The sequence below is a fragment of the Phyllostomus discolor genome, chromosome 4, assembly GCF_004126475.2.
Source record: "Phyllostomus discolor isolate MPI-MPIP mPhyDis1 chromosome 4, mPhyDis1.pri.v3, whole genome shotgun sequence".
NCBI lineage: Eukaryota > Metazoa > Chordata > Mammalia > Chiroptera > Phyllostomidae > Phyllostomus > Phyllostomus discolor.
The window spans coordinates 136,964,693-136,991,284 of record NC_040906.2 but is presented as its reverse complement, the minus strand read 5'-3'; the positions used below and the strand labels follow the sequence as shown (position 1 = coordinate 136,991,284).

Genomic DNA, 26,592 nt, shown 5'->3' with positions numbered 1-26,592 from the left:
TTAGCCAGCTGGAGAGGATTTCCCACCAGTGAACTGGCCAATAACAGTCAGGACCCAAATATAACAGAAGAATCCACATAACCCACACAAAGGACGTTCCTAGAGCATCCAGATCAGGAAATCGAGTCTGCATCACACCACTGGGACCCACAGGACTCCTAAGACATAAGACCACTCCACAAGACAGAGAGTCAAAGCAGGTCAATCTAACACATAGAAACAAACACGAAGAGACAACTAAAATGAGGAGACAAAGAACCCCCAAACAAAATAAACAAAAGAATCTCGAGAAAAAGAGCTGAGTGAAGTCAAGGCAAGCAATTTATCAGACACAGAGTTCAAAGTAATGGATATAAGGATGCAAAGGGAACTTAGTGAAAACTACAAGGAACTTAGTAGGAACAATATCAGCATGAAAAAGGACATAGAAACCTTGAATAAAAGCCACTTGGAAATGAAGAATGCAATGCAATATACAAAATAAAGAACACATTAGAAGGAATTAAAAGCAGGCTAGACAAAGCAGAGGACCAAATCAGCAAGTTGCAAGACAAGGTAGAAAACACCCAGTCAGAGCAACAAAATGATAAAAGATTAAAAAAGAACATAGATAATTTAAGGGCGTTTTGGGACAACGTGAAACATAAAAATGTTTGCATCATAGGGATACCCGAAGGAGAAGAAGAGGTGCAAGAGATAGAAAAAGCATTGACAGAAAACTTCCCTAATTTGATGAGGGAAAAAGTCATGCAAGTCGGGAAGCACAGAGGGTCCCAATCAAAATGAACCCAAAGAGGCCCACTTCAAGACATATCATAATTAAAATGGCAAAATTTGAATACAAAAAGAGAATCTTAAAGGAAGCAAGGGAGAAACAGCAAGTAACATATATAAGGGAGCTCCAATAAGAGCATCAGCTGATTTCTCAACAGAAACACTATAAATCAGAAGGGAATAGCACTAAATATTCCAAGTAATGAAAAGCAAAGGATTGCAACCAAGGCAACTCTACCCAGCCAGGCTCTCAGTCAAAATGGAAGGCAAAATAAGGAGCTTTAGAAAAGCTAAAAGAGTACATCTCTACCAAACTAGCATTGCAAGAGATGCTAAAGGGACTGCTTTAAGAAGAAGAAATAGATGCGGGGGGTGGGGAACACAGGTACAAATGGAAAAAAGTGGCAATGAATAAGTACCTATCAATAATAATCTTAAATGTGAATGGGTTAAGTGATGCAATCAAAAGATATAGGGAAGCTGAATGGATAAGCAAACATGACCCACATATATGTTGTGTACAAGACCCACCTAAGAATAAAAGATCTACATAGGCTGAAAGTGAGGGGATGGAAAAATTATTTCATGCAAATGGACATGAAAAAAAGCTGGGGTAGCAATACTTATGTCAAACAAAACAGACTTCAGAACAAAGGCCACAATAAGAGACCAAGAAGGTCACTTCCTAATACTTAAGAGAACAGTCCAATAAGAACATATAACTCTTGTGAGCATATAGACACCCAATATAAATGCACATAATATATAAAATATATTGCAGTACATTAAGAAAGAGATTGACAGCAAAGAGTCATCATATGGGATTTTAATACCCCACTGTCAACAATTGATAGATCTTCCAAACAAAAATCTACAAGAATATTTGCAGCTTTGAACAACACTCTAGATCATATGGACTTAATTTATATTTACAGAACAGTTCACACCAAAGAAGCAAAATGTACATTCTTCTCAAACACACATGGACCATTCTCAAAGATAGATCTCATGGTATAACACAAAACAAGCTTCAACAAAGTCAAGAAAATTGAAATCATATCAAGCATCTTCTCAGATCACAATGGCTTAAAAATGAAAACCAGCCTCAAGGAAATAACTCAAAATCATCCAAACACATGTAGGCTGAATAACATGTTATTAAATAATGAATGGGTTAACAATGAGATCAAGGAAGGAATCAAAAATATCTGGAAACAAATGAAAATGAACGCAGAACAACCCAAAACCTATGGGACACAGTGAAAGCTCTCCTGAGAGGGAAGTACATAGCAATACCGGCCTATCTAAAGAAGAGAGAAAAATCTCAAACAACCTGACTCTACATCTAAAAGAGCTATAGGAACAACAAACAAAGCCCAGAGCAAGCAGAAAGAAGGAAATATTCAAGATCAGAGAATTAAATGACATAAGATACTAAAAGAAAAAAAATTTAAAGGACAAATGAATCCAGGAGCCGTTCTTTGAAAAGGTAAACAAAATTAACAAACTGTTAACCAGACTCATCAAGAACAAAAGATAGAGGATCCAAATAAATAAAATCAGAAATAAAAGAGAAACAACAACTGATACCACAGAAATATAAAGGATTGTAAGAAATTACTATAAACAATTATATACTAAGAAATTGGAAACCTGGGCAAAATCGATAAATTTCTAGAAACATATAATCTTCCAAAACTGAATCAGGAAGAAGCAGAAAATTGGAATAGAACAATAACAACTAGTGAAATTGAAGCAGTAATTAAAAAATTCCCGGCACACAAAAGCCCTGGACCAGATGGCTTCCCAGATGAATTTTACCAAGCATTCAAAAAAACTAGCACCTATCCTTCTCAAACTATTACAAAAAATTCAAGAAGAGGGAAGATTCCCAAACACTTTTTACAAGGCCAATATTATCCTAATACTAAAACCAGGTAAAGACACAACAAAGAAAGAAAAATTACAGGTGAATATCTCTGATGAACATAGTTGCTAAAATCCTCAACAAATTACTAGCAAACCAGATCCAACAATACATTTGAAAGATGATACACCATGATCAAGTGGGATTTATTCCAGGGTGGTACAAGGATCGTACAATATTAGCAAATTAATAAATGTGATACATCACACAAACAAAATGAAAGACAAAAATCACATGATCTTATCAATAGACTCAGAAAAGGCATTTGATAAAATCCAGCATCCACTTATGATAAAAACTCTCAGCAAAGTGGGAATATAGGGAGCATTCCTCAACATAATAAAGGCCTTATACAAAAAAACCTACTGTGAATATCATACTCAATGGAAAAATACTAAAATCTTTTTTCCCTTAAGATCAGGAACAAGACAAGGGTGTCCTCTTTTACCACTCTTATTCAACATAATACTGGAGGTCCTAGCCACAGTGATCAGACAAAAAGAAGAAATAAAAGGCATCCAAATTGGAAAGCAGTGAGCAAAACTGTCATTATTTGCAGAGGACATGATAGTGTACATAGAAAACCCTATAGGCTTCACCAAAAAACTAGTTGACCTAATAAGCAAAGAAGCAGGATACAAAGTCAGTATTCAGAAATTTATGGCATTTTTGTACATCAACAGTGAACTATCAGAAAGGGAAACTAAGAATAAAATCCCACTTACTATAGCAACAAAAAAAGAAAATAAAGTACTTAAGAATAAATTTAACCAAAGAGGCAAAAGACCTGTACTTGGGAAATTATAGAACACTGAAGTAAGAAATTGAGGAAGATACAAATTCATGGACGCATATACCCTATTCATGGATTGGAAAAATTAACATCATTAAAATATTCATAACCCAAAGCAATCTATAGATTCAATGCAATTCTTATTAGAATACCAATGATATATTTCACAGATCTAGAACAAATACTTCAAAAATTTGTATGGGACCAAAAAAGACCTCGAACATCCTCAGCAATCCTGAGAAAGAAGAATAAAGTTGGAGGGATCATAATACCCAAAACAAAACTATGCTATAAGGCCACTGTAATCAAAACAGGGTAGTACTGCCATAAGAACAGAATTTAGATCAATGGAACAAAAAGACAGCCAGAAACAAACCCAAGTCTCTACGGTCAATTAATATTTGACAGAGTGAGCACAAGCATACAATGGAGTATAAATAGCCTCTTCAATAAATGGTACTGGGAGAACTGAACTAGTACATAAAAAAATAAAACTAGACAACCAATTTACACCAGAATATACCAGAATAAACTCAAAATGGATAAAAGACTTAACTATAATCCACGATACCCTAAACATCCTAGTGGAAAATATAGGCAGTAAAATTTCAGAAATCCCATGCAGCAATATTTTTGCTGATATATTTCCTAGGGCAAGGGAAATAAATTAAAAAGTGAATAAACAAATGGGACTACATTGAATTAAAAAGTTTCTGCATGCCTAAACAAACCATCATGAAAATGAAAAGGGAATTGATTGTATGGGAAAACATATTTACCAATGACACATCAGACAAGAGTTTAATCTCCAAAATATATAAAGAACTCATACAACTCAACACCAGGAAGATAAGCAATCCTATTGAAAAAATGAACAAAGGACCTGAACAGACACTTCTCCAAGGAGGCCATACAGAGGGCCCAGAGACATATGAAAGGATGCTCAGCATCACTAGCCATCAGATACAAAACCACAATAAGATATTACCTCACACCTGTCAGAATGGCTAGTATTAATAAATCAATAATCAAAAAGTGCTGGAAAGGATGTGGAGAAAATGGAACCCTAGTGTACTCTCAGTAGGAATGCAGACTGGTGCAGCCATTGTGGAAAACAGTATAGATTTTCCTTAAAAAATTAAAAATGGATCTGCCTTTTGACCCAATGATTCCATTTTTGGATTATACCCTAAGAATCCCAAAACACCAATTCAAAAGAATCTATGCAGCCTAATGTTCACAGAAGTACTACATACAATAGTCAAGTGCTAGAAACAGCCTAAGTACCCATCAGTGAATGAGTGGATTAAAAAACTAGGGTACATTTACACAATGGAATACTATGCAGCAGAAAGAAAGAAGGAGCTCCTACCCTTTGCGATGGCATGAATGGAACTTGAGAGAATTATGCTAAGTGAAATAAGCCAGGTGGTGAAAGACAAATACCATATGATCTCACTTAATAGAGGAAACTAATGTACAAAATAAACTAACGAGCAAAACAGAACCAGAGACAAAGAAACATGGAAGTGACTGACAGCTGCCAGAAGAAGGGGGGACAAAATGGATAGTGGAAAGAAGGGGAAGGAATTGATCAAAGAACATGTATGAATGACCCACAGACATGGACAACAGTGTGGGGATGGGCTGCAGGGTCGGGGGTGAGCTAGGCAAAGGAGGGCAGAGGGGGAAAATTGGGACAACTGTACCAGAATAAACAAGAATAAAACAATTTACCTTTTAAAAAGACTAGCCCTATTAAGTGAAAAAAAACCTTCCATCTCCATTAGTTATTCATTTTCATTCATCTGTATTAAATATACTTTTAATATTTTGCATTAGAGAAAAATAAAAAAGGGGAAAAAATCCAAGTATTTACAATGTGACCTGCCCTCCAAAATGGCACAACAAAAAATGACTCTATGTTAAATGGGATTTCACCCTTTAAAATATTTATTTTAGAGGGTAAAAGGAAGTAATGTTGATCTTATATAATAATCATAAAAATGCCTAATCATAGAAAAACAGCAAGTCATTTGTTCCAGATCTTGAAAAATATTTAATCATGCAAAATCAACACAACATACTCTAACATAATGCTAAAATGTTAACTAAGATGAAGTGGCTTTTATTACAGGATTTATATTTGGCAATAGTTATTAAAATAATTACTCTAAAGGAACTCTAAAATATATTAGTTCAGAAACAATATTTTAACACACAGCAGGAAACAACAAAAACTATTGCTCTGTATACATTTTGGCACAACACTGCCCTACAGTTCCAGAATTATAAGTGTTTCGTAGTACCAAACAGATCCAGAAACTGGCTACATCTCCTACCGCACACACACGGTATTGGTATGAAGAGACATGCACACAGCATTCTATGATTCACACTGTGGTGGAATGCAGACAACAGGGAGGCCTAGCAGCCACTGGGTAGTCAGAGATTATGTGAGAAGTAAAGACCCCATCTTTTAAAGAATCATTCCCATTTTCCTGAATACTTAAAATACAAAGGTTACAACAGTTTCCAGATTAAAATAGTGACTAGGCCCAATTTGCCATCTACCTTCTTAGGTAACATTGAAGAAGAGCCAGTATCTTACTTCGGAAAAAAAGTAAATGTCCTTTTCATAAAAAGGGAAAAGAAAATGCTTGTCAAAGGACCTAGCACTTTGCTCTCATTTGATTCTTGTAATTGTGATGCCACACTGTTAGAATGCTGTCAACTCTGGACAGTATAAGAGAGTTACTTCATCAATCAACAACTTATCACTAAATCCTCTCTTATCTGCAGCCAGTCCCTCAATTTAATTTTTTGTTGTAAAACCAGCAACTATCCATACACACCAGCAAAGGAATTAAACTTGGTATCTGATCATTTGATTAATTCTGTCAGCCTACTGTGGAGTAGGTGGAATTCATGGTTCACAGGAGAGTATTAATGGGATTTGGTTTCCAAAGCCAGTGCATTGTCGCCTCAGCACAAATTGCTGACACTGAGAGCCCGCCCCACTGTGAGGCTTCTGTGGAATACTCATCAGGTTCCAATAATGCTGGCACTTGCACTAACCTATAATTGGTTATACATTTTTGTCATGAGTTTCTTGTTACTGTTTCTAATCTTTTGTTTTAGTTTGTGTTTTTCCTTTTCTTCACATGAAAGGAAATCTTTCCGCATTGAAGAAAAATGCACATTGACCAAGGAGTGCAGAACTTGAACCCTTCTTAGGACCAAAGCTTATTACTTAATCATTCTAGTAATGTAAACTATTCCACAAATCCATTATAATTTAAAAATAAAAATATTTTCATAAGGTTTCTGACTTTTTTGAAAAGATCTTTTAGCATAACAAGTGAGCATCGATGCCTTTTCCCTTTTACCTCATTTTTAAAGTACACTGAATCACTTTATGAAAAGACATTTTTATATATACCTATGAAAGAACAACCCAAAAATTTCTAATTGAAAAACTGGGGGAAGTGTAGGTGGAATTGATATTTTAACCTATTTCCCAAGACAGGGATAAAAATACAGCTATAATTTATAGGGCAAGTGTCCATTTGCTCACAATTTCCTAAACTACAAAATGGTACCAAATAAATTACAACAGATATTTTATTAAAATTGATGCTTATCATAATGGTATATGGAGTCCACGTTGGCCCACCTTCCTCAGAATTCAGAGATCATAGGGCCCAACACCCTCATTATCCAGAGTTAGCTCTGAGGACCCATCAAGCCATTGGAGGGGCCGCTGGCTGCCTAGTGCTGGTTGGCTCCACTTCCCCAAGATGCCCGCCTGGTTCTCAGACGCCTCTTCCTCCATGAACTCTACTTCCATGCATAGTCTGGGTCATAAAACAAAGCAAACTTATTAAGAAGTTATTTCCTTACTTTCTGCAAATAACTAAAAAATATTAGCTTCTCAACAGATCAGGAAAAAAGGGAATGACAAAGAACATTCTCTCTCATCTAGGAAAAAAGCAAAAACAGTGCTTTGTAAATGTTTCTAATAAGACTATAGCATAAAAGTTTTAAAAATAAATGTCAGGTTTCTCTAATACCTACTGGAGTAAAATTTTCCATAATCTCTCTAGTAGACTTCCATTTTCTGCATTCATCTGCATCTAAGAACAGGAAGTCAAGTCCAGAGATTACTTGTAGTAACTGAGAGATATTTAAATTGAAAATTATAGCATGTAGCAAAATTAAGCAAAAGCATAAGTAAATGTAACAATATAGTTAATCATTTTACTATAAACACTTTTGTCAAATATATTGCTGAACAATGTAGCAAGGACACTTCCTTATGAACTGATGCTACTGTTACAAATGGAAATTTCTTCACAGTGAAAAAGCACCAAAGTAAATTTCATTAAAGTAACTGATATTCATGATTTGGAAAGTTCCTTGTGGCAAGATTCTACAATGGAATGAAAGTTTAAACTTGTGAATGAAAACCATTTACATTAGCTAAGGCACATCTGGCCATCTCCAGGCATTCACATGTATAACTGTGTTAACTTCAGTAATAAGGGGTTTCTAAAAACAGTCTGTCCCTGAACACAATCTGCTGGGTGGGCTGGAAATTAGAACAGGGAAGGAGGCAGGGCAGTACTCACTGTCACCCTAGACATTACCCACACAAATCTGTTCATGTAATAAACACTGCAGAATTCCAAGTGGAAAGAACTCAACATACGTACACTCCTAACTTTCTAGATCAGACGTTAACCCAGGCCATCATTGTCTACAACTGCACCTGCATTTGAAATGATTCTAGCATGTCTTAGAACTTCTCTAGTAACTTCTGAGTTGTAGGTTTCATTTTCTCCTTGAAGGTGATAAGAAGTAGTCTTCAAAAACTAAATTTAAAATAAAATTATACCAAGTCTTTGAACTGAGAACTAAACCTGATTTAGATAAAGCTGACATATTTTCACTTCTACCATGATTCTTTTGAATTTCTTATGAGGTCAAGCATGAACATATATAATGGTACAATATTCTTAATGTTATAAATCTTGACTGTACTGACACATATCTCATAATTATGTATCACTTTTTAATGTCAAAATTTTCATATATATTATCTGCTTAGAGATATGAAAGCACAAAATATTAGAAATGCACTAGACTAACCAAGTGGTACAATGTCAATTTGCCATGAAGTACAAGTTAGTATGCTATCAATAGCCAATATTTAGTATCCTCACAGTCCATGGTACAACAAGAAAGTCTATATATTTGCAAAGACTCAATAATGTTTCTAGCTTTTAGCCATGCTTCACTGCATTTTTATAACAGTTTCTCAGTAAGTTTCTGTAAGCATATGGTAGTTTTTAAAGATACCAAACAGCAGAGTCAAACCCAGAGGGTTGTTTTCATATCTAAGACACACATAAATACATATCTATAGATCTTATTCTAAAAACTACTAAATGTACAAAGTATTCTTAATAGAAAAAAATCTAGACACTCAAAATTTTTATCTGCAAAAGAAAAACAGCCACTTGCTCTCCCCTGAATAATCCTCTCAGAAGTCACTTACAGGTTAAGTGTGGGCATCGCACTGTAACACGAGCACGCATTTACAAAACAATGTTGCAGGGAAAGGCCGCTGTTTTAAATGGAAGCCTGGCAGTTTTTCCCTGAAGACAAAATGTCCTCAAATTAAATGGCATGATCCAATCAAACCCCTAATTAGGAATAATATTCTCAAAGTTAAATTGTTGAATAAAATGCTTTATGTCTAAGGGTTCTGATATATTACAGTTTCTAAGTAATTCAGACGATAGCCATTTATTTTAATATCTGTCCACTGTTTACTATCTTAATATGTGGTCACAAGTTCTTAACATTATGCACTCAGAAAACAGTTTGAACACTTTATCATGTGTACAAAATTGGTAAGATGTTTTGAATTAATCATATTTCTAAAATTCAGCCAAATGGGACACCCTGTTCTCACCCCTAACCCTACAATGCTGTTTATTGAACTCTGTGGGGATGGTGCGACAGCAAACACCACATCAGAAATCCATTTTAAAAAAATGGAAAGAACTGCTGCCCCAAATCCTAATGATCACTTCATGAAACGGTAGAAAGCAAAAACTGGTATATTTGGGGAAGCAAAAATGACAAATATTCTATATTTATTGTAATATAATATACAACATGACTAACATTCATATAAACAAAGCCAAGTTTGAGCAACTGTGATGTTTCCTGTAAACTTCAAAGCAATAAAATCATATTTCTAAAGGCATACTATGGGTGTGTTTGTTTTCCAGAAATACTCTGCTTAAAATCCTCTGACCAATAAATTTAACAGAAGATGACATATGATGTGATTAATAAATAGGACAGTAAACATTCCCTGGGCGGGGGTGGGGGGTAAACAGTACTTTTCTCAAACCCCTAAGAGACACACAAAAGCCAATTTTTTTTCTAAATAAAATAAAATGAAAAAATTCTTTCCTATTCATTGCTTTAAGTATATGTGTATGCATGCTTTGAAGTTCTCACCACAGTGTTTCTGATTTTTCCTGATGTGTAATAATAATTAGTTAACACATTACAAGAATAAAATTATTTGCTCTTGACCAGTATTAACACATTAAGTGCTTATGAAAACCAAATACATGGAATTTCAAATCTGTTCTCAATTTCAATGTTTGCCAACTTAGAGAAGCAACAAATTGTAATTCTTTTAAAAGAGACCCACATAACACTAAGATATTCTGGGTTTTAGGGACCACTTTAGGAGCTCTGCTTGCTTTAGGAGCAAGAGATATGTCTTTTAAAAATAAATAATATCCTTTCTTATTTTTTAAATCTTTAGTCATTTATATTCAGAAACAAGTACCAAATTCATATGGAACAGTCACAGAAGGCAAAATTCTTTTCTTGGATTTCTGCATCCAAAAAAAAAATTAAGCACTTAATACAGAAAACAATTTTATTGTTTCAAGCAAAGCAAATTTTTGAAATCATACAGTCAAAAGTTCCCCTCTGTTCCATTTCAATTTCAATATAGGAGCTTCCCCAAATGCACAGGAGGAATGCACGTGCTGGCTGATGAAGATGGTGGAGGAGGGTGAGTGCAGAGAGGGGAACAGGAAAAGGCAGCAAGACTGACAAATGGGCTGGAGGGATCATAGCTTCCCCAAGATATCCATTTCATCTATCAGAATGTCAAAATAAACATGTTGAGCTGTTGTAATAAAAAAAATCCAAATTACTTTCTGATTACATTTGAGAAGACCAGATTCTTCCAGCTTAAAAATAATTAACCCATAAATCGGTCAAAGGTGTAGCAACATAATGAAATTATCATCTTGGTTTTCATCAGGTAGACTGTAATCTCTCAATGGAATTTATTTGGTATTACCAATATTACATGACTATTTCCAGATACATAAAAATAATTGCAAAATAATTCTTGTACACAGAATGTGTAAACTCACATCCTAAAAGTGTTACAGAATACATTTATTGGGTTTTATCTTGAAACATCTTATTAAACTTATTGCCATCCAAAATTAAAAAAAAAAACACACAATGAAATGCTTACAACATAAATCACAAACAGATGGCTAAAATGTGAGATATGACCTCTGTTCATTAGGATAGGCTGCACAGCAACTTTCTCCTGCCCAACCTAACCTGGTTGGTGGGTTTCTGATAATTCACTGGGGCAGGACCTCATCCTGAGAACCTGTACTTCCAGGATTGTCACAGTCTTTGTCATGATTTCCACCCTCTTCACCTTCCTCAGGAGGCGGTACACTCTGCTTTCCCTCTGTGGGATCGCTTGTCATTTTTTCTGGTGGAGAATTTGAGTTTTCGGGGTTCCCATCCTTCTCCACGCTCCTCAGCCCAGCAGCCTCAGGGCCGGGCTCCGCGCTGGGCCTGTCTGTCTCTTCTCCAGGCTCTCCAGGTGCCACTTTTTTTTCTTCGGCTGTTTTGCTATTTACAGGAGCAGCTGAGGAGGAATTTTTGGAGTCCTTAGGTTTTTTGTGCATAGAAGTCTGACTGTTATGACTGGAGGTGGGAGGGGAAGGCATTTTCTGGGCTTTGCTTCCTTCTGACTCTTCTTTCCGAGGTGGCCCCCAGATAAAATTCTCTGAAGGTGTGTAATGTTTCTGGGCAAACCGTAGGAGCTTTCTCCTTTCTCTTCTGTCTCTAATTGTATAAACAAAATACTCCAGAGCGCTCTGTTTAATATTGGGAATAGTATTTTCCACAAGAGCTTCATGAAGAATAAATTTTACAAGAGGAGATTTAAAACTTTCATATCCAAGCTCGCCAAGGCTTTTAAGAATACGGGTGATTCTTAAGTAGTTGTGCTGGGACCTAGAAGACAGGATTGAATAAAATGAGGGGGTGGGGAACCAGGTGCAGGAAAGCAGGGGAATAAAAACTACTTGGCAAATATTTTTTGTGGAACTTTAAGCCATGGAAATAAGCCTTGTAATGACTTTACTAAAAGTCATACTAGAGATACCATTAAGAAAAATAAATTAGAAGGTATTAAACCCTTATACCTCAATGTAATGTTAATTCATATGCAACTCAAACATATAATATACATTCTCCTTTTTTAAATTCTTCATATTTGAAAAATATTTAGATTAAAATTTATTCCCACTGCTGTCGAACTGCTGTTTGTTTTTTAAATATACTGAGAATGAGTGATCTACTAGAGTATTTATTTGCAACAACAGCAATGTACTGTACCTAGCACAGATAACCAATACAAAACCTAAACACAATATTAGCTATTAACTGAATGGTATGATCTGTACTATCAGCCAGTCAGCAAAATCTACCATATTAGTCAACTCTTAAGAAAAGCAGCAAAAAACCACTCTACCTTGCCAGAACAATTCTGACAGAAGATGCAACCCTGACTAATTTAGCAGAGCGTAGCTGTTTAGTGAGGAGCACGGGCTTTGGAGTCAGACCTGCGTTTACCCTGGCTCTGCCATGCACAGCTATGTGAAATGACAATGGCTCACTAAGGCTCATATACTCATTTGCTGAACTTCACTGGACTGTTTGTTATAAGAATCAAATGCATTGAAAAATATGCAGGCCATGCAGATCTCAATAAATATGAGATAGTATTTAACATTAATGTTATTTTTAAAATGTGGTAATAAGAGCCACCATGTGTATACCTATTCCAACTTAATAACTTAATCCTTTTCCATCCCTGGTGTCTCTTTTCCTTTTTCTCTATCAGAGAATTTTTAATTTTCCTTCCAATGATGCTGATTCCAAAGACACCTTTTCCCCCAGATTGCACTATGATCTTTCTCCTCTGTCCCAATACTAGGGCCATTGAGATGAGTGCTTCCCAACCCCATTCTGTCACAATGCACAATCCACCTTTCCTACTTCACTCAGTCCAATAGTTAGTTGCCTTGTTACATGTGCCTGGCTGTATCCTAAAGGAATCATCATGTCCATACAGCAACCATGTGTTGTCAAAAACAGCCCAGGTTATTTGTTTCCCCAATATCATACAACCATATCGCACAACACAACCATGACCACTGGTTATTTCTAACTTCCTAAAACACTTCCAGTATACCTCAGACACTATACTTTATACAAGCATTGCAGATACCTGTACTGGCTTCCAAAAGCGCTTCGAGTATTTCACTTAGGACTAAGCAGCAAATTATTTGGGAAGAATGCAGAAGCATGTTAATGAATTAGTTGAGGGAAACAAGGAAGTGGTTCTAGGATCTCACATTTTAATAAAAGAGTCTGGATAGACTCTTTTATTAAACAAACGCTGGACAAAACAAACACCTTAAGGATTTGGGATAACCAAACACTACAATAGAGAAGTCCAACAATTTTTATCATCACTGTCTGTCAGGATATTTACCGAAATGTATTATCTTAATATTCAACTCTTTGAAGGCAAAGGATGAAACATAGCACAGATTACATTTCAGTCGTATGAATCTGTACTTTACTATAATTAGGAAGTAAGGGTATTTCAAGACAATACACATTTTGTTGAAGTTAAGACAATGTGCCATTAATGGCAGAGTTAACTTAGTTGTTAGGGTTAGTTGTTCGATTCTGTATACTCTAAAAAGTTAGTGATAAAACTCTTGGGCATCATCAGCCTCATAAATCTATAATAAAGACAGGCAAGGAAAAGTGAAAGAATATATTTTTAAATATTAATGATGAGTTATATGGCACAACAAAATGTACTATATTTGCAACCAGCTTAATTTCACATATTCAATCCAAAATAGCCAAATGGCCAAAATAAAATTTTTGCACACATTTATCTATATCTACACATTTTCCAATTAAAAATATTTATATAATAGTAGAAAAGGACAAAAACTTGGGTTAAAGAGAATAAAGATCAGGATTATGGAACAAAATTATATAAGAAATAAATTGGGTGTTTCGATGACTTGAAATAAATGTCACAAATAAAGACAAAATGGAAGAAGAGTGGCTAAAACCCTCCTAATATTATGAGCAGTCTTAGGGGTTATACCCCAGATAAGCAAGAGATGCTGGACTTCAGACATAGGTAAGGGCTCACATTGTCAGAAAGACCAAGTAGGTGAAGAAAGAATACACAAAAGGCAAGAATCAGGAGACAAAAAATAAACGATAGAAAAACAAATTTTTTTAAAAAAATGAAGAAAAAAAGAAAAGGTAGAGAAGATTACAGAGTCTAAAACAGGGGTGTCAAACTCATTTTCACTGGGAGCCACATCAGCCTCCTGGTTGCCTTCAAAGGGCTGAAATAATTTTAGGGCTGTATAAATGTAACTACTCCTTAACTGTTAAGGAGTTGAAATTACGTTCGGCCCTTTGAAGGCAACTGCAAAGCTAATGTGGCCCCCGGTGAAAATGAGTTTGACCCCTCTTGTCTAAAACATGGCTCAGTCATCTAGGGTGATCACAAATAAAGTTGGAAATACATATTAGTAATTGGTAGTGTCACGTTTGAAAATATATCACTTCTTTTAGTCATGGTTAGTTTTTCACTGAACATTATTTCATTCGATACTTTTTGTCTGCTGGGCTATTATATATAAATAAAGTTCCCTACCTACTCTAACAAGCTCCAGATAGCATATAGATTAAAACATAATAAGTTATGACATTTAAGGATAAATCAGAAAAGAACCCAAATAAAGAAAGAAAATGGAACAGAAGTCTTTCTATAATACCCTATAATTTTTTCAAATCTAGTCAATATAATTTTTTGGTAACTAAACCTCAAAGGATAGTTGTTTTCTGGAAGATTTGAAGGCAGTTCACAGCTGCAAAAGCTCTATGCAATAACCAGGGAAAGGAAACAGAGAGATGATGGGCGGTGGAAGGTAAGGGAGCGAGATGAGGCAGAGAAGTGAAACGAGACAGCTAGTTCAGGCTGCCCTCCCCTGACTCAGCCCAGGAGATCATCTAACTAAAACCTTCATAGGGCCATTTGCAGCGATCAGTTAAAGGATCTGACAACATAACCCCAAGGGAGATTTAAGCTCACAAACATATGTTGTTCATCATCTATTCATTCAACAAACATCTGCTAAACAAGATTGCTATTCCAACCAAAAACAAGTTGGAGACAGAGATTCTCTAAAACAATAAACATGAGTACATAAAAGATGAGGTACTATCAGATCCTTTCCAAATGTTTACTTCTGCCATCCTGCAGGTCGATAGGCCACTTGAATTCAGCATTCTTTGACAGTATGACATAGGTGCTTATTAACTTAGTCCAAGCTAGCTACCCGCATGGCTTAGGCAGAGGCTTACATACTTCTGCTTTAAGTGGCCCATCTAATTCAAATTTAACTTGATTTATTAGTTAATGGGTCTTCTAATCAGGACCATTGAGCTTTGTGCCTGTATCTTCAGTATTTTAATACAAGCTACCATTTTAATTGTGTTGATTATAACTAATAAAGTAAAAGAAAGGTTTAAACATTAATACTTATTTTACTAAAGTGAGATGAAAGTTCTAGAAACACACATTTTAGTTAATTAACGCACAAAATTTTTATTTGTTTTGGACAAGTAAAAACGTCTTACATAATTTTAAAATTTTTTCTTTTAATACCTGCCCAGTTCAGCTAATTAACATGTGCTTTTAAAAAATACTTCAAAGCTGTTGGTTTTAAAGCCCAGGTCTCACAAGTCACCCTATAATTGAAAGGAAAAAAGCCAGCTTGCATGTAAAAAAAGTAAGAAAAATAAACCTTAGATATAAATATTAATGAAAGTGATAAATATCTCAGTAAAAGAAGAAAGCAAATCAAATCCAAATAAACTGTTAAAATTTCCTTCATAGCTTTTGAGGTTTATTAACCAAAAATGGCCTTTGTTTTTTACCTAAATAGCAAAGGCTCTAATTTTCCCTCTTTTTAAGTAAAATGTATGAGAGCATCTCAGCCTTACAAAATGATTTTTATGTCATAGGCTTAGTTCATGGATGCAATCTAACGCACCACACCTGAGGAGCAGACTGTGCCACAAGAAGCTTACAATCTAGTAGATGGGGTTTGGAAAACTACCCAGACAATAACGATAAATGCCAAGACAGTCGGCGCTGAAAGGGGAAGAGGCCACCGCAGCTGTGGGCAGCGGAGAGGTTACAGGAAGAAACAGCTTGAAGCTGAGTAGCCAGATTCCTACTTAGAACTGTGTTGTTTTTTGCTGTTCTGTTTTGTTTTAGAATATAGAGCAGAGAATAAGATGCATTTCAGACTAGCTTCTGGATTCAAATCCCTGGCTCCATCTGCTAGCTGTGCCTGTGTTCTGCAGAGAATCCCAGCCCTGGGGAAGGAACATGCTGGCCCGGTGGACAGCGAGGGCTTTACTTACTCATTCAGATGCTGAAACCTTTCCTGCCAGTTAACAGCCCGAGCGACATTTCCAGTTTTATCAATCAGTTTTATTCCAAAAAATTCTAACATCATTTTATAAGCCAGGAGAAATCTTCTAATTGCTTCTTTTGTTTTTTTGAATTCCTAATGAAAAGAAAAGTCAGCTGAAATGATTCAGTACTTACCAGGCCAATAAAATAGCAATATAATTTGGCCATCTCATATAAAATAAAATGAGTGTGCATTACCTCAATTTCATATGTAGTTAGTTCTTTAGCATAAAAGTTCAAGCCTTGTTCTCTCAGGGGAAAAAGCCTATTTTTTAGAAAAATAATACTTCTATATTAATGTAGTCTGGCAAGCATACATTATTAAATAGGACATGGTTCAAGACAGGTAATATGTAACTGACCATTGAATGTAAGTGTGGTTGTGCTCCAGCTTTTCATAATCTCCTTTCCACTTATTTAGAACTTCTTCAATGTAAACACCTACAGAGTAAACATTCAGAAAGTGAACGAGACATTTAAAACATTGTCGAAGGCATTTTATCACTTAAGCTTTATATTAAAACTTTTAAAATACTAATAACAGCACTAAGAATAAGGCTTTTTATTTTTTAAATATATTTTATTGATTATGCTATTACAGTAGTCCCATTTTTCCCTCTTATTCCCCTCTGCTCTACACCCCCGCTCCCACTAGCATTCCCTCCCTTTAGTTCATGTCCATGGGTCGTACATATAAGTTTTTTGGCTTCTCCATTTCCTATACTATTCTTAACCTTCCCCTGTCTATTTTGTACCTACCAATTAGTCTTCTTATTTCCTGTACCTTTTCCCCCATACTCTACCCCCTCCTCACTGGTAATCCTCCATGTGATCTCCATTTCTGTGATTCTGTTCCTGTTCTACTTGTTTGCTTAGGTTGTTTTTGTTTTGGGATGGGGTTTTTTTTTGTTTAGTTGTTGATAGTTGTGAGTTTGTCATTTTACTGTTTACTGTTACTCTTTTTCTTAGATAAGTCCCTTTAACATTTCATATAATAAGGTTTTGGTGATGATGAATTCCTTTAACTTGACCTTATCTGGAAAGCACTTTATCTGCCCTTTCATTGTAAATTATAGCTTTGGTGGAAAGAGTAATCTCGGATGTAGGTCCTTGCCTTTTATGACTTAGAATATTTCTTTTCAGTCCCTTCTTGCTTGGAAGGTTTCTTTTGAGAAAGAAAGACTATCAGCTGATAGTCTTATGGGAACTCCTTTGTAGGTAACTATCTTCTTTTCTCTTGCTGCTTTTAAGATTCTCTCTTTATCTTTAATCTTGGGAATATAATTGTGATGTGTCTTGGTGTGGCCCTCTGTGGGTCCAACTTCTTTGGGACTCTCTGAGCTTCCTGGACTTGTATGTCCATTTTCTTTGCCAGATTACGGAAGTTTCTTTTCATTATTTTTTCAAACAAGTTTTCAATTTCTTGCTCTTCCTCTTCTTCTGGCACCCCTGTGATTCAGATGTTGGAACACTTAAAGTTGTCCCAGAGTTTCCTAAGCCTCTCCTCATTTTTTTGAATTCTCGTTTCTTCATTCTGTTCTGGTTGAATGTTTCTTTCATCCTTCTGCTCCAAACTGTTGATGTGAGTCCAGGTTTCCTTCCCTTCACTATTGGCTCCCTGTACATTTCTCTTTACTTCACTTTGCATAACCTTCACTTTTTCCTCTACCTTGCGACCATACTCAACCATTTCTGTGAGCATCCTGATTACCAGTGTTTTGAACTCTGCATCTGATAGATTGGATAGCTCTTCATTGTTTAGTTCTATTTTTGAAGCTTGGTCTGTTCTTTATTAGGGCTATATGTTTTTTGTCTTGGAGCAGCTGTTACATCGTAAGGGGTGCATCCTTAGGTATTCACCAGGGCAGGGCAACCCAGGTTGTTGTGTTGTGACACTATATATGGGGGAGGGGTCTAAGAGGGATCGATGCCACTTGCTATGCTTTCTTCCAGCTTTCAGCCACTTCCCCCACTTCCCACAAGCAAATTGGACCCTTCTGGTGCTGATTCCTGGGTGGGTAGGTTTGTGTATGTTCTAGGGCCCTGTGAGTGTCTCCAACAAACTCTTCTTTGAGGTTGGGAGTTTCTCCCACCACTGCAACCCCCATAGGTTTTTACCACCAGAGATTTGAGGCTTTATTTCCCTGCACTGGGTTGCATGGTCTGTGTCACTCCCCAGTTGTTCTTCTCAGTTACTAGCACACAAATGTGGAACCACCTGGTCTCCCAGCCACTACCTTGCCTGTTCCCGTCCATCAGCTGCCGCCTTGCCCAACCAGGTCCTCCAGCCACCACCTTGCCACAGGTCCTCTCTGCCTGGCTGCCTGTCTCTGCCCCTCCTACCAGTCTGGATGAATGTTTCTTCTTTAACTCTTTGGTTGTCAGACTTCTATACAGTTCGATTTTCTGGCAGTTATGGTTGTTTTTTATTTTTATATTTGTTGTTATCCTTCTTTCAGTTGTGCAAGGAGGTGAGGTGTATCTACCTACACCTCTATCTTGGCTGGAAGTCAACAATAAGTCTTTTAAAAGATGAATTCCCTATGCCATATACTTAGTTACATAATAAGCCTAATTTATTTTTAAAGCAACACCTCAAATTGCAGAAAGGTCTATTGAACAATGTTACTCTAAAGTAGAGGCTGGCAAAGTATGGTCTGACATCTGTTTTATAAGTAAAGTTTTATTGGAACACAGCCATGCACAAATGAATAAAATTCACTTATGTATTTATACTAGAACAACAGAGTTTAGCAGCTGCAATAGAGACCACATGGCCCACAAAGCTGAAAATATTTACTATCTGGCCATGTACAGAAAAAGTTTAGAATATAGTTCATGCTCCAAAGAGTCATACAGTTCTTTAAATACCAGATAGGAACAAAGTGACATGAATCCCAAGGAAAAAGATAAGAAGGAGGAAGAGAAGGAGAAAAAGACAAGTGAACACAAGGAAGAAAGAAAAGGAGTAATAAAAAAATGAAAGAAAAAGGGGTTGAGTACCTACTATACATTGGGCCCATATTATATTCAATATATGAGATATATATATATATATATACAAATACATATACATATGGTATATATACACATATATGTTTGTGCGTATATATATATCATCTATCTTAATCTTCACAGAACTCTCCCAAAGCAATATTATTATCTCCATTTTACTAATGAGGAAATTGTATGATTTGTTTAAAGTCACACACTAATAAAAGAATAAATGTAGAAATAGAACACAGGTCTTTCTGGTTTCAAAAAGTAAGCCCTGTTTACCACATTCTAATATTCCCCTAACAGGGTGTGCAACCTTTTGGCATCTCTAGGCCACAGTGTAAGAAGAACTGGCTTGGGCCACACATTAAAGATGTTGTGAAATGTAATCACAAAAAAAGATCTCATAATGTTTTCAGTAAATTTACAATTTTATGTAGGGCCGCATTCATAGCCATCCTGGGCTGTGTGCAGCCCATGGGCCAACAGGTTGGGTGCCCCTGCCCTATAAAAACTTATTATAACAAAATCCTCCCACTTCAATCTGTCTAGGTCTTTTCAATTGTCTATTTGGCCATTTAGTCACTCTTATAGAAAAGCAGCATAACATAATATTTCTCTAAACATAACTTATTTTTTTCTCCTGCAGAAATCACCTGTTTTTAGTAGAGGGTCATTCTGAAAAGGTTTGGTAAAAAGCTGTTTTTGAATCATACTGTTGGCTTTATCAGCATGTTTAAACCATTTACCTCCACAGTTTTCCATCTGTTTTCCCTTCCAACTGCCCCTCATCCTATTTAATAAGTAAAATACATTATTACAGGCTTATGCTTACTGTCATATATGTGTGTGTGTACACATACTAGGGAGGAAACTGTGTAAGTTGAGGTTATTTATATTTAATAAACTAGAATAACATTTTATGTGACCTTAGCTAAAATTTCTGACCTCCACCTATCTTACAAAATTTCCAAATAAATTTTGTGATAAAAATTACAAGAAAAATGAATGCATTACTTAAAGTTATTCCTTTAACTTACTACCTCCTATATAAACCCACTATTAGAAATATAAAAATAATTCAGTTAAATACTATCATATCTCTGTGTGCAATGTTTTTACTATTTGAAGGTATTCCTTTAGGTAAATTTTAGTAAATTCAAATCAGAGTCAAATTAACAATCTATCATTACATTTCTTCAAAAGTTTCCTTACCCTCCCTGGCTGGCGTAGCTCAGTGGATTGAGCGTGGGCTGTGAACCAAAGCATTGCAGGTTTGATTCCCAGTCAGGGCACATGCCTGGGTTGCAGGCCACGGCCCCCAGCAACCGCACATTGATATTTTTCTCTCTTTCCCTTTCTCCCTCCCTTCCCTCTCTAAAAATAAATAAATAAAATCTTTTTAAAAAAATTCTGTGGCATACCAAAAATATATTTTAAAAAGTTTTCTTACCCCAAATTTCAAAAAATACTAATAGTTTATTTAATATTATTTCAATTAGTAAAAAATAAGTGTGTTTCTATAATTAGTAAATACAACAGAGCATTTTAACCCAGAGTTTTCCTTCCAAACCAGAGCAGATTTTTGGGACATTAGAATGTTAATTATAGACAAGTGGATCTAGCCATTTCAGCAACGTCAAGTCCTACCTCCCAGCTGGTGTGCTTCTCAGTTCACAGCACAGAGAATTCCTCCTCCAAACACTCCACCCAGCCTTTAGAAATCTTTCCTCCACTTAGTTCGCCAAAGAGGCAAGGTCCTGCCACTTGAAAGTTCTGCGATGCATGACCCATGTTCCTGATTCACATTGCTGTGGTTTTGGCTCAATTTCCACTGACAGCAAAGGGCAAAAGCCAGGGCCATTTCATCCCCTCAAAGAGATAAGGGCTCTAAGGAGAGAAGCCAGCTCTGTTGGTTTGACCTGGATAAAATCAGCAGCCTACCATGAATCACAGCACGGGACCTCATTGAAATATGGATCCTTTCACAGTAGATTTAGAAAAGATTTAGGAGGGCAGTCATGGAGTTGTGAAGGGGACAAGTTATTTGACAGAGCTGAATGGAGACATACTGTATATGTAGTAGCTCCCTTCCCAGGCTGGATACTGAACTAGGGTTGCTATAGCTCCCTGACTCCAGAATCTGAAAGTCTACAGGAAAGTTAATTCTATTATAAACATCCCTTTTCAATTATGTTCTAAATAATTTTCAGGTACGGCACAATGGAAAGAATACTAAGCTCTGCAACCTAGACCCAACTCCACAATTAAGTGACATGACGAGTCAGTCATTCCAGATGTAAGACCTCGTAACCTTGTATTTTAATGAGGAAGCTGAATTTGACCTCTAAAACCCTTAATATTCTAATGTTCTAAAAATGTCTTTAGATTTTAAAAATGGTTTTAAAAATGTCCTCTCCTTTCCACTCACAATAATGGCCCCCGCTACTTTTCAGACAATAGCCACTGTAACCAGGTGGTGAGAAGGCATTGATAATCTGCAGTTATTGCTTCAGAATTTGCCAAGTGGATACTAACAATTCTCAGGTCTCAGACTTTGAGGACACATTAGATTGCACAGCAAAGTAAATCCAGTCCACAAATGCATTGAGAATGTACTGCCCATGGAAGAGGCAGAGAATAACTCGGTGTACTTATTATTTAGACTTTGCTTCTTACCAATGTAGCAGATTACTCACCATCTGGCTTAAATGGAATTTTATTCTTATAAAAGCGAAGATTGCTCAAGTCATTTTGATATCGGATATCTTTGAAGTTCTGCTAAAGGAAAAAATATATCAATCTCCAGCATATGGACATATTTTAAAAAGCACAAAGATCCTTCTTGCATGCTTATTGATTGGCCACAAAATTTTAAAAAAACAGAAGGGAAATATTTTATAATCATTTTAGAAAAAAAGCATTCCATATCTTACTGGGTATTGGTGTCGATATTTGTACAAATCCCTCGCAGCATAAAAGCTTCTCTTTGGTTTGGCAGTTGCTTCAGTGGAATCAGCACCCTAGAATAAAAAGTGAAATTCCATTCACATGCTGAAGCAAGATAATTTCACTGAGAAACTTCCAGAACAAACATAAAACAATGAACATCCACAGAGAAAGCCTAAAAAGTGTCAAGCTGTCCAGATTACTAAAAATATTATAATGTTCTTTTAATATTGTTTACTAACATTTGTTGGCATTCCATCTTCCTAATTTAAACCCAGTAACATTTGTCCAAAGGTGTTTTACTAAATAACAAACTTTATTACTTACCAAAAGCATATAGAAGCTAAATGTTATGGATCAATATCCATCAGAAATAGAACTCAACATAAACTTAACACGTATATTTTACCATAGATCACACAAGTGCTTCTAGGACAAAACTTATTTTAGAATACTGTATATAATACTAAAAAAAGTAAGATAATAAATCAATGCTACATAGAAAATTATCATTATTTTGCAACATTTAGCTTCATTTGGGAATCAAGTAATCTATGTAAGAAAAAGAAGCTTTTAAAACAAACTAAATAGCTTTCTAAACTCCATCCTTCATAGCACCATAATAAGTACACAAAGGCATGAATAATCTGTTGATTCACTAATACAATGTAATATAAACTAGCAAATTTAAAATATATACACACACAGAAATGAAAAGTTCTCTCATGGAATGAGCTTCAGATTGCAATCACTTATATGTAGTAGTTTATTTATACTATTTATATTCTGAAGAAAATACCCACCACCATGAAGTAATTTTTAAAATATAAGATGTAGAGCAATGTAATCGATTTACAGTCCATGTGTACACTAGAGAGTACTACACTGTGCAAGTGCTTCTTATCCAGTGTTTCCCAGAAGGACAACAAGACTGACAACAAGGACGACCCTTTCCCCACCATCCCCTATCCCATCCGTATTGAGACTGGTGTCCTGTAAGCAGTGTTTGAACATTTCTGAAGTGGTATGATTCTCACTATTACTACAAGTACAGAGATACCTTAATACCACATTCTCTGATGTTCAACATTAGCTACTCTATCATGTTACATAAGTAAGAAAAAGTTTAAATTCTGCTCCTTGCCACACATTTCAAAATAGCTCTGCCTAGCAAGTTTCTGATTCTATTTAGTCTGAGCTACAACCATATGAATCATCATCCTACATTTGTATAGAAAGCACTTTCGCATTTACAAAGTACTTATATGTATATTATTTCACTTGATTTTTTAACACACCTCGCTGGCAGGTATTAGTATTTCCATCTGAGAAACAAGGTAACCCAGGCTTAAAGAAGTTCAAAGAGACCCAGAGCTCAATGGCAGAAAAGGAACTAGAATCCCATGATCTGAGCTCACACTCCAATTTAATTAGGTACAAATCAGTTTCAGCTCCACTATAAGTAAAGGATTTGCTACAGAAAATTTGGTATAATTTCAACAGCCCAAGCCTTGGAGGCAGGACACTTGGGCTCAGTCTCAATTCTAAATCAAACCAGTGACCCTTTGGTTCATAGACTGGCACTCAATCCACTGAGCCACACCCACCAGGGCTGTAAATACCACCAATCTTATACACTGAGGACTACAGTTTTGGACTGGGTTTCCACTGGCAGATGTAATGAACTACTCAAGTTTGATATGCAATACAGTATCAAAGTCCAGAGAATTTTTTATTTAATCTCCAAAGCTGCTTTCTCCCTAGACTTCCCCATCTGAGTTAATGGCACCATCACTTGTCAAATAGGAGGTGGCGAGAGGTAGTCAGTTGGAGATATATTTTAAAGGTAACTCCAGTAGTACTTGCAAGTGAATTGACTGTGTAGAGAAGGGAACAAATAGGATTGATAGTCAAAAAGCAAAATTAAAAAGTAGAAGTTAGATGGTGATAGCAACCAGAAAAATTAATCATTAAAGGAAAAAAGGGAGGGCTGGTGTGGTCTACATTTATTGGGGCTGCAATGAACTGACTGAAATATTAATTATCAAATTGGTTTACACAGATGGACCTGGTGTGTTTTGATAACCGAAACTTCTTTAGAAGGTTAATTAATTGGGAGACAAGTGGAAGGGAAAAACATGGAATACAGTGGTCTAGTACTTTCCTGGACTTGAATTCGCAATTCAAAATGACCCAGCAGCAAACCACAACACTAGGGGCAGAAGAATATCTATAATTCCAACAGGTTAAAGATTCTGACACTAGTGATAGATATACCTAGGTTTGCATCGTTCTCTCTCTGATCTTGAGCAAGCTTCTCTCTAGGCCTGTTTTCTCTAAAATGAGAATTAAAAGCAGCAACTCCCACCCCACCCCCAAACTGCAGCTAATTGAAATAACTCCTTTAGGATAGAGTCTGCACTGATACTTTATGTTTCCTTCTGACCTAAACAAAGATGATCAACAAGCTGTATGAGGCAGCCTTAGCTGTATTACTTAGGAAGTGGTTCCTCTCCTCTGGCAAAGAACCCTGTGGTCACCTGTGACTTTGAGCTCCATTGTTTTCACTCTCGTTTTTCCCAGAGTTGAGAAAAGGGCCCAATGCAGAACAACAAACCGTGAATGTCGCCACGGTGCACAGTTCCTCAGAGGGTTAGCTATACAGTTCCTCCTTTTTAAAGTTTTCTGAATTATTTTTAGTTCCTTCAAAGGTTACATGGGATATTTATCTCTTTACTAACCTCTCCTCCAAATTATATTAGGTAAAATGATTTAACCACAGTTGGATCAACAAGTTTTCTGGGTGAAATAAGATTTCGAAGAGTGGCCTGAACTCGATTGAAAGGCCTTACTTGGGGAAAAACTGTGACGTTTTAACTTCGGATGGGGGACCTCCTACAATATTTTAGAAGCTTTAGACCCCGCTGTAAGGGAGAGTACTTGCTACTGATCAACTGCAGTCCCACCTTTCTCTGGGTCATTTTAACCAATAACACGTTCTAGACCGGTTTCCACAATCCTCTATTTTTAGACAGGTTCCTCCCACCCCACCTTCGCCTCTTCCAGCTGCGCTGCAGAGGCAAACAACCATTCAAGTTGGGTTCTGCCTTGAGGGACTTCCTCCTCATGCCCATGGTCAGGCCCCAGGTTGGCAGCGATCAGACCGCGGTGCTAACGGCCACCGCAGGCCACCGACTCTGCGGGGCAGCGGCGGGTGGCGCTGAGGGGTCTGGCCTCGAAGGGCAAACAGCCGCCCCGCGCTCCTGCCTCCCGCGTGGGCAGCTCGGCGCCAGCTCTTGCAGGCGAGGTCCTGCGCCCCGGCCCAGCCCGAGGCCGCGACGGGGCCCGTACCTGCTCCGCGCGCGCAGCCTCGGCGTCCTCCTCCGGCGTGGGGCTGGCGAGGGAACGCCCGCCGGCTCGCTCGGGGGGCTGCGCGGGCAGCTCGGGCAGCTCGGGGTCCTGCTCCGGGCCCTCGCCGCCGCCGCCGCCGCCGGGCCCCGGCTCCTCGGGCTCGGGCTCGGGCTCCGAGTCCGTCTGCCAGGTGGAGTCGCAGTCCTCCACGGTGGTGGGCTCGCGGAAGCTGACTCCGCCGAGCAGGTTGCCCATTGAAGAGGCGGCAGCGGGCGCGGAGGGGCGAGGCTGCGGGACGCGCGCTGCGGCAGGCGCGTTACTGGGGCCGGGGCATGGCCGCTAGGAGGGCGCTGGGCGGCAGCCTCGGCGCGCCCGCCGCCGCACTGCCTCAGCGCAGCCAGCGGCAGACGGGCACACTCGCGGGGAGGAGCCGGCGGCCCCGGGACCGCCGCTGCCAACGCTTGAACCCGCCCATCTGGTTCCTTCTCCTCCCCTTGGGCGGGAGCCGGAGGGAGCGCGGAGCCACTGGAGCGAACTGCCCGACCCCGCAGCCTGCCGCTGCCCAAGGCTCGAGGGTCACGCCTCACTTTTCACTCTGCACCCCGCTCCCAAGTCTGCCTCCTCTCGGCCTTTTCAGGTCTGGGAGGTGGATCCGGTCGGCTGCTACCTGCCCCTTCCTCCTGCTCCCCCTGCCCCACCCCCAGGCTGGCAATACTGGCTGGGGGCTCTTTCCCTCTGAGCGGGAGCAGTGATTCATCCTGCGCAGCTCCGTAGGGCGGTCTGGGGTGGGCCTGATGTCAAGGAGGTGTCAGGGTCCGCAGGCCAGTGCTGTCCACAGCCCCTCTCCTTCTCCCTGCT

The 26,592-nt window shown here is 37.8% G+C and overlaps 1 protein-coding gene across 2 annotated transcripts; it reads right to left on the bottom strand.

Moving 5' to 3' along the window:
* Positions 1-6,191: 6,191 nt before the first annotated feature.
* Positions 6,192-26,114, bottom strand: OGFRL1 (opioid growth factor receptor like 1). 2 transcript variants are annotated; one of them, XM_028509214.2, is made up of 7 exons: positions 25,735-26,114; positions 22,371-22,457; positions 22,134-22,215; positions 16,800-16,878; positions 16,636-16,702; positions 16,386-16,531; positions 6,192-11,861 (listed from the first exon to the last, which is right to left on the bottom strand). In XM_028509214.2, exons 1-7 carry the CDS (start codon positions 25,987-25,989, stop codon positions 11,195-11,197), a joined length of 1,383 nt encoding a protein of 460 aa, XP_028365015.1. In that variant the 5' UTR covers positions 25,990-26,114; the 3' UTR covers positions 6,192-11,194. The 2 variants fall into 2 exon arrangements, with proteins under 2 accessions (XP_028365015.1, XP_035880215.1); XM_036024322.1 differs by having other exon boundaries at positions 22,134-22,212.
* Positions 26,115-26,592: the final 478 nt, after the last annotated feature.

What these genes read in the sequence shown, in the direction of transcription:
- OGFRL1 (XM_028509214.2), bottom strand. Translation starts at nt 25,989, where the DNA reads ATGGGCAACCTGCTCGGCGGAGTCAGCTTCCGCGAGCCCACCACCGTG. An exon ending in AGGCTGCGCGCGCGGAGCAG is followed by an intron (nt 22,458 to 25,734) that starts GTACGGGCCCCG and finishes TTTTTATTCTAG; the next exon opens with GGTGCTGATTCCACTGAAGC. An exon ending in TAACTACATATGAAATTGAG is followed by an intron (nt 16,532 to 16,635) that starts GTAATGCACACT and finishes TCTTTTCATTAG; the next exon opens with GAATTCAAAAAAACAAAAGA.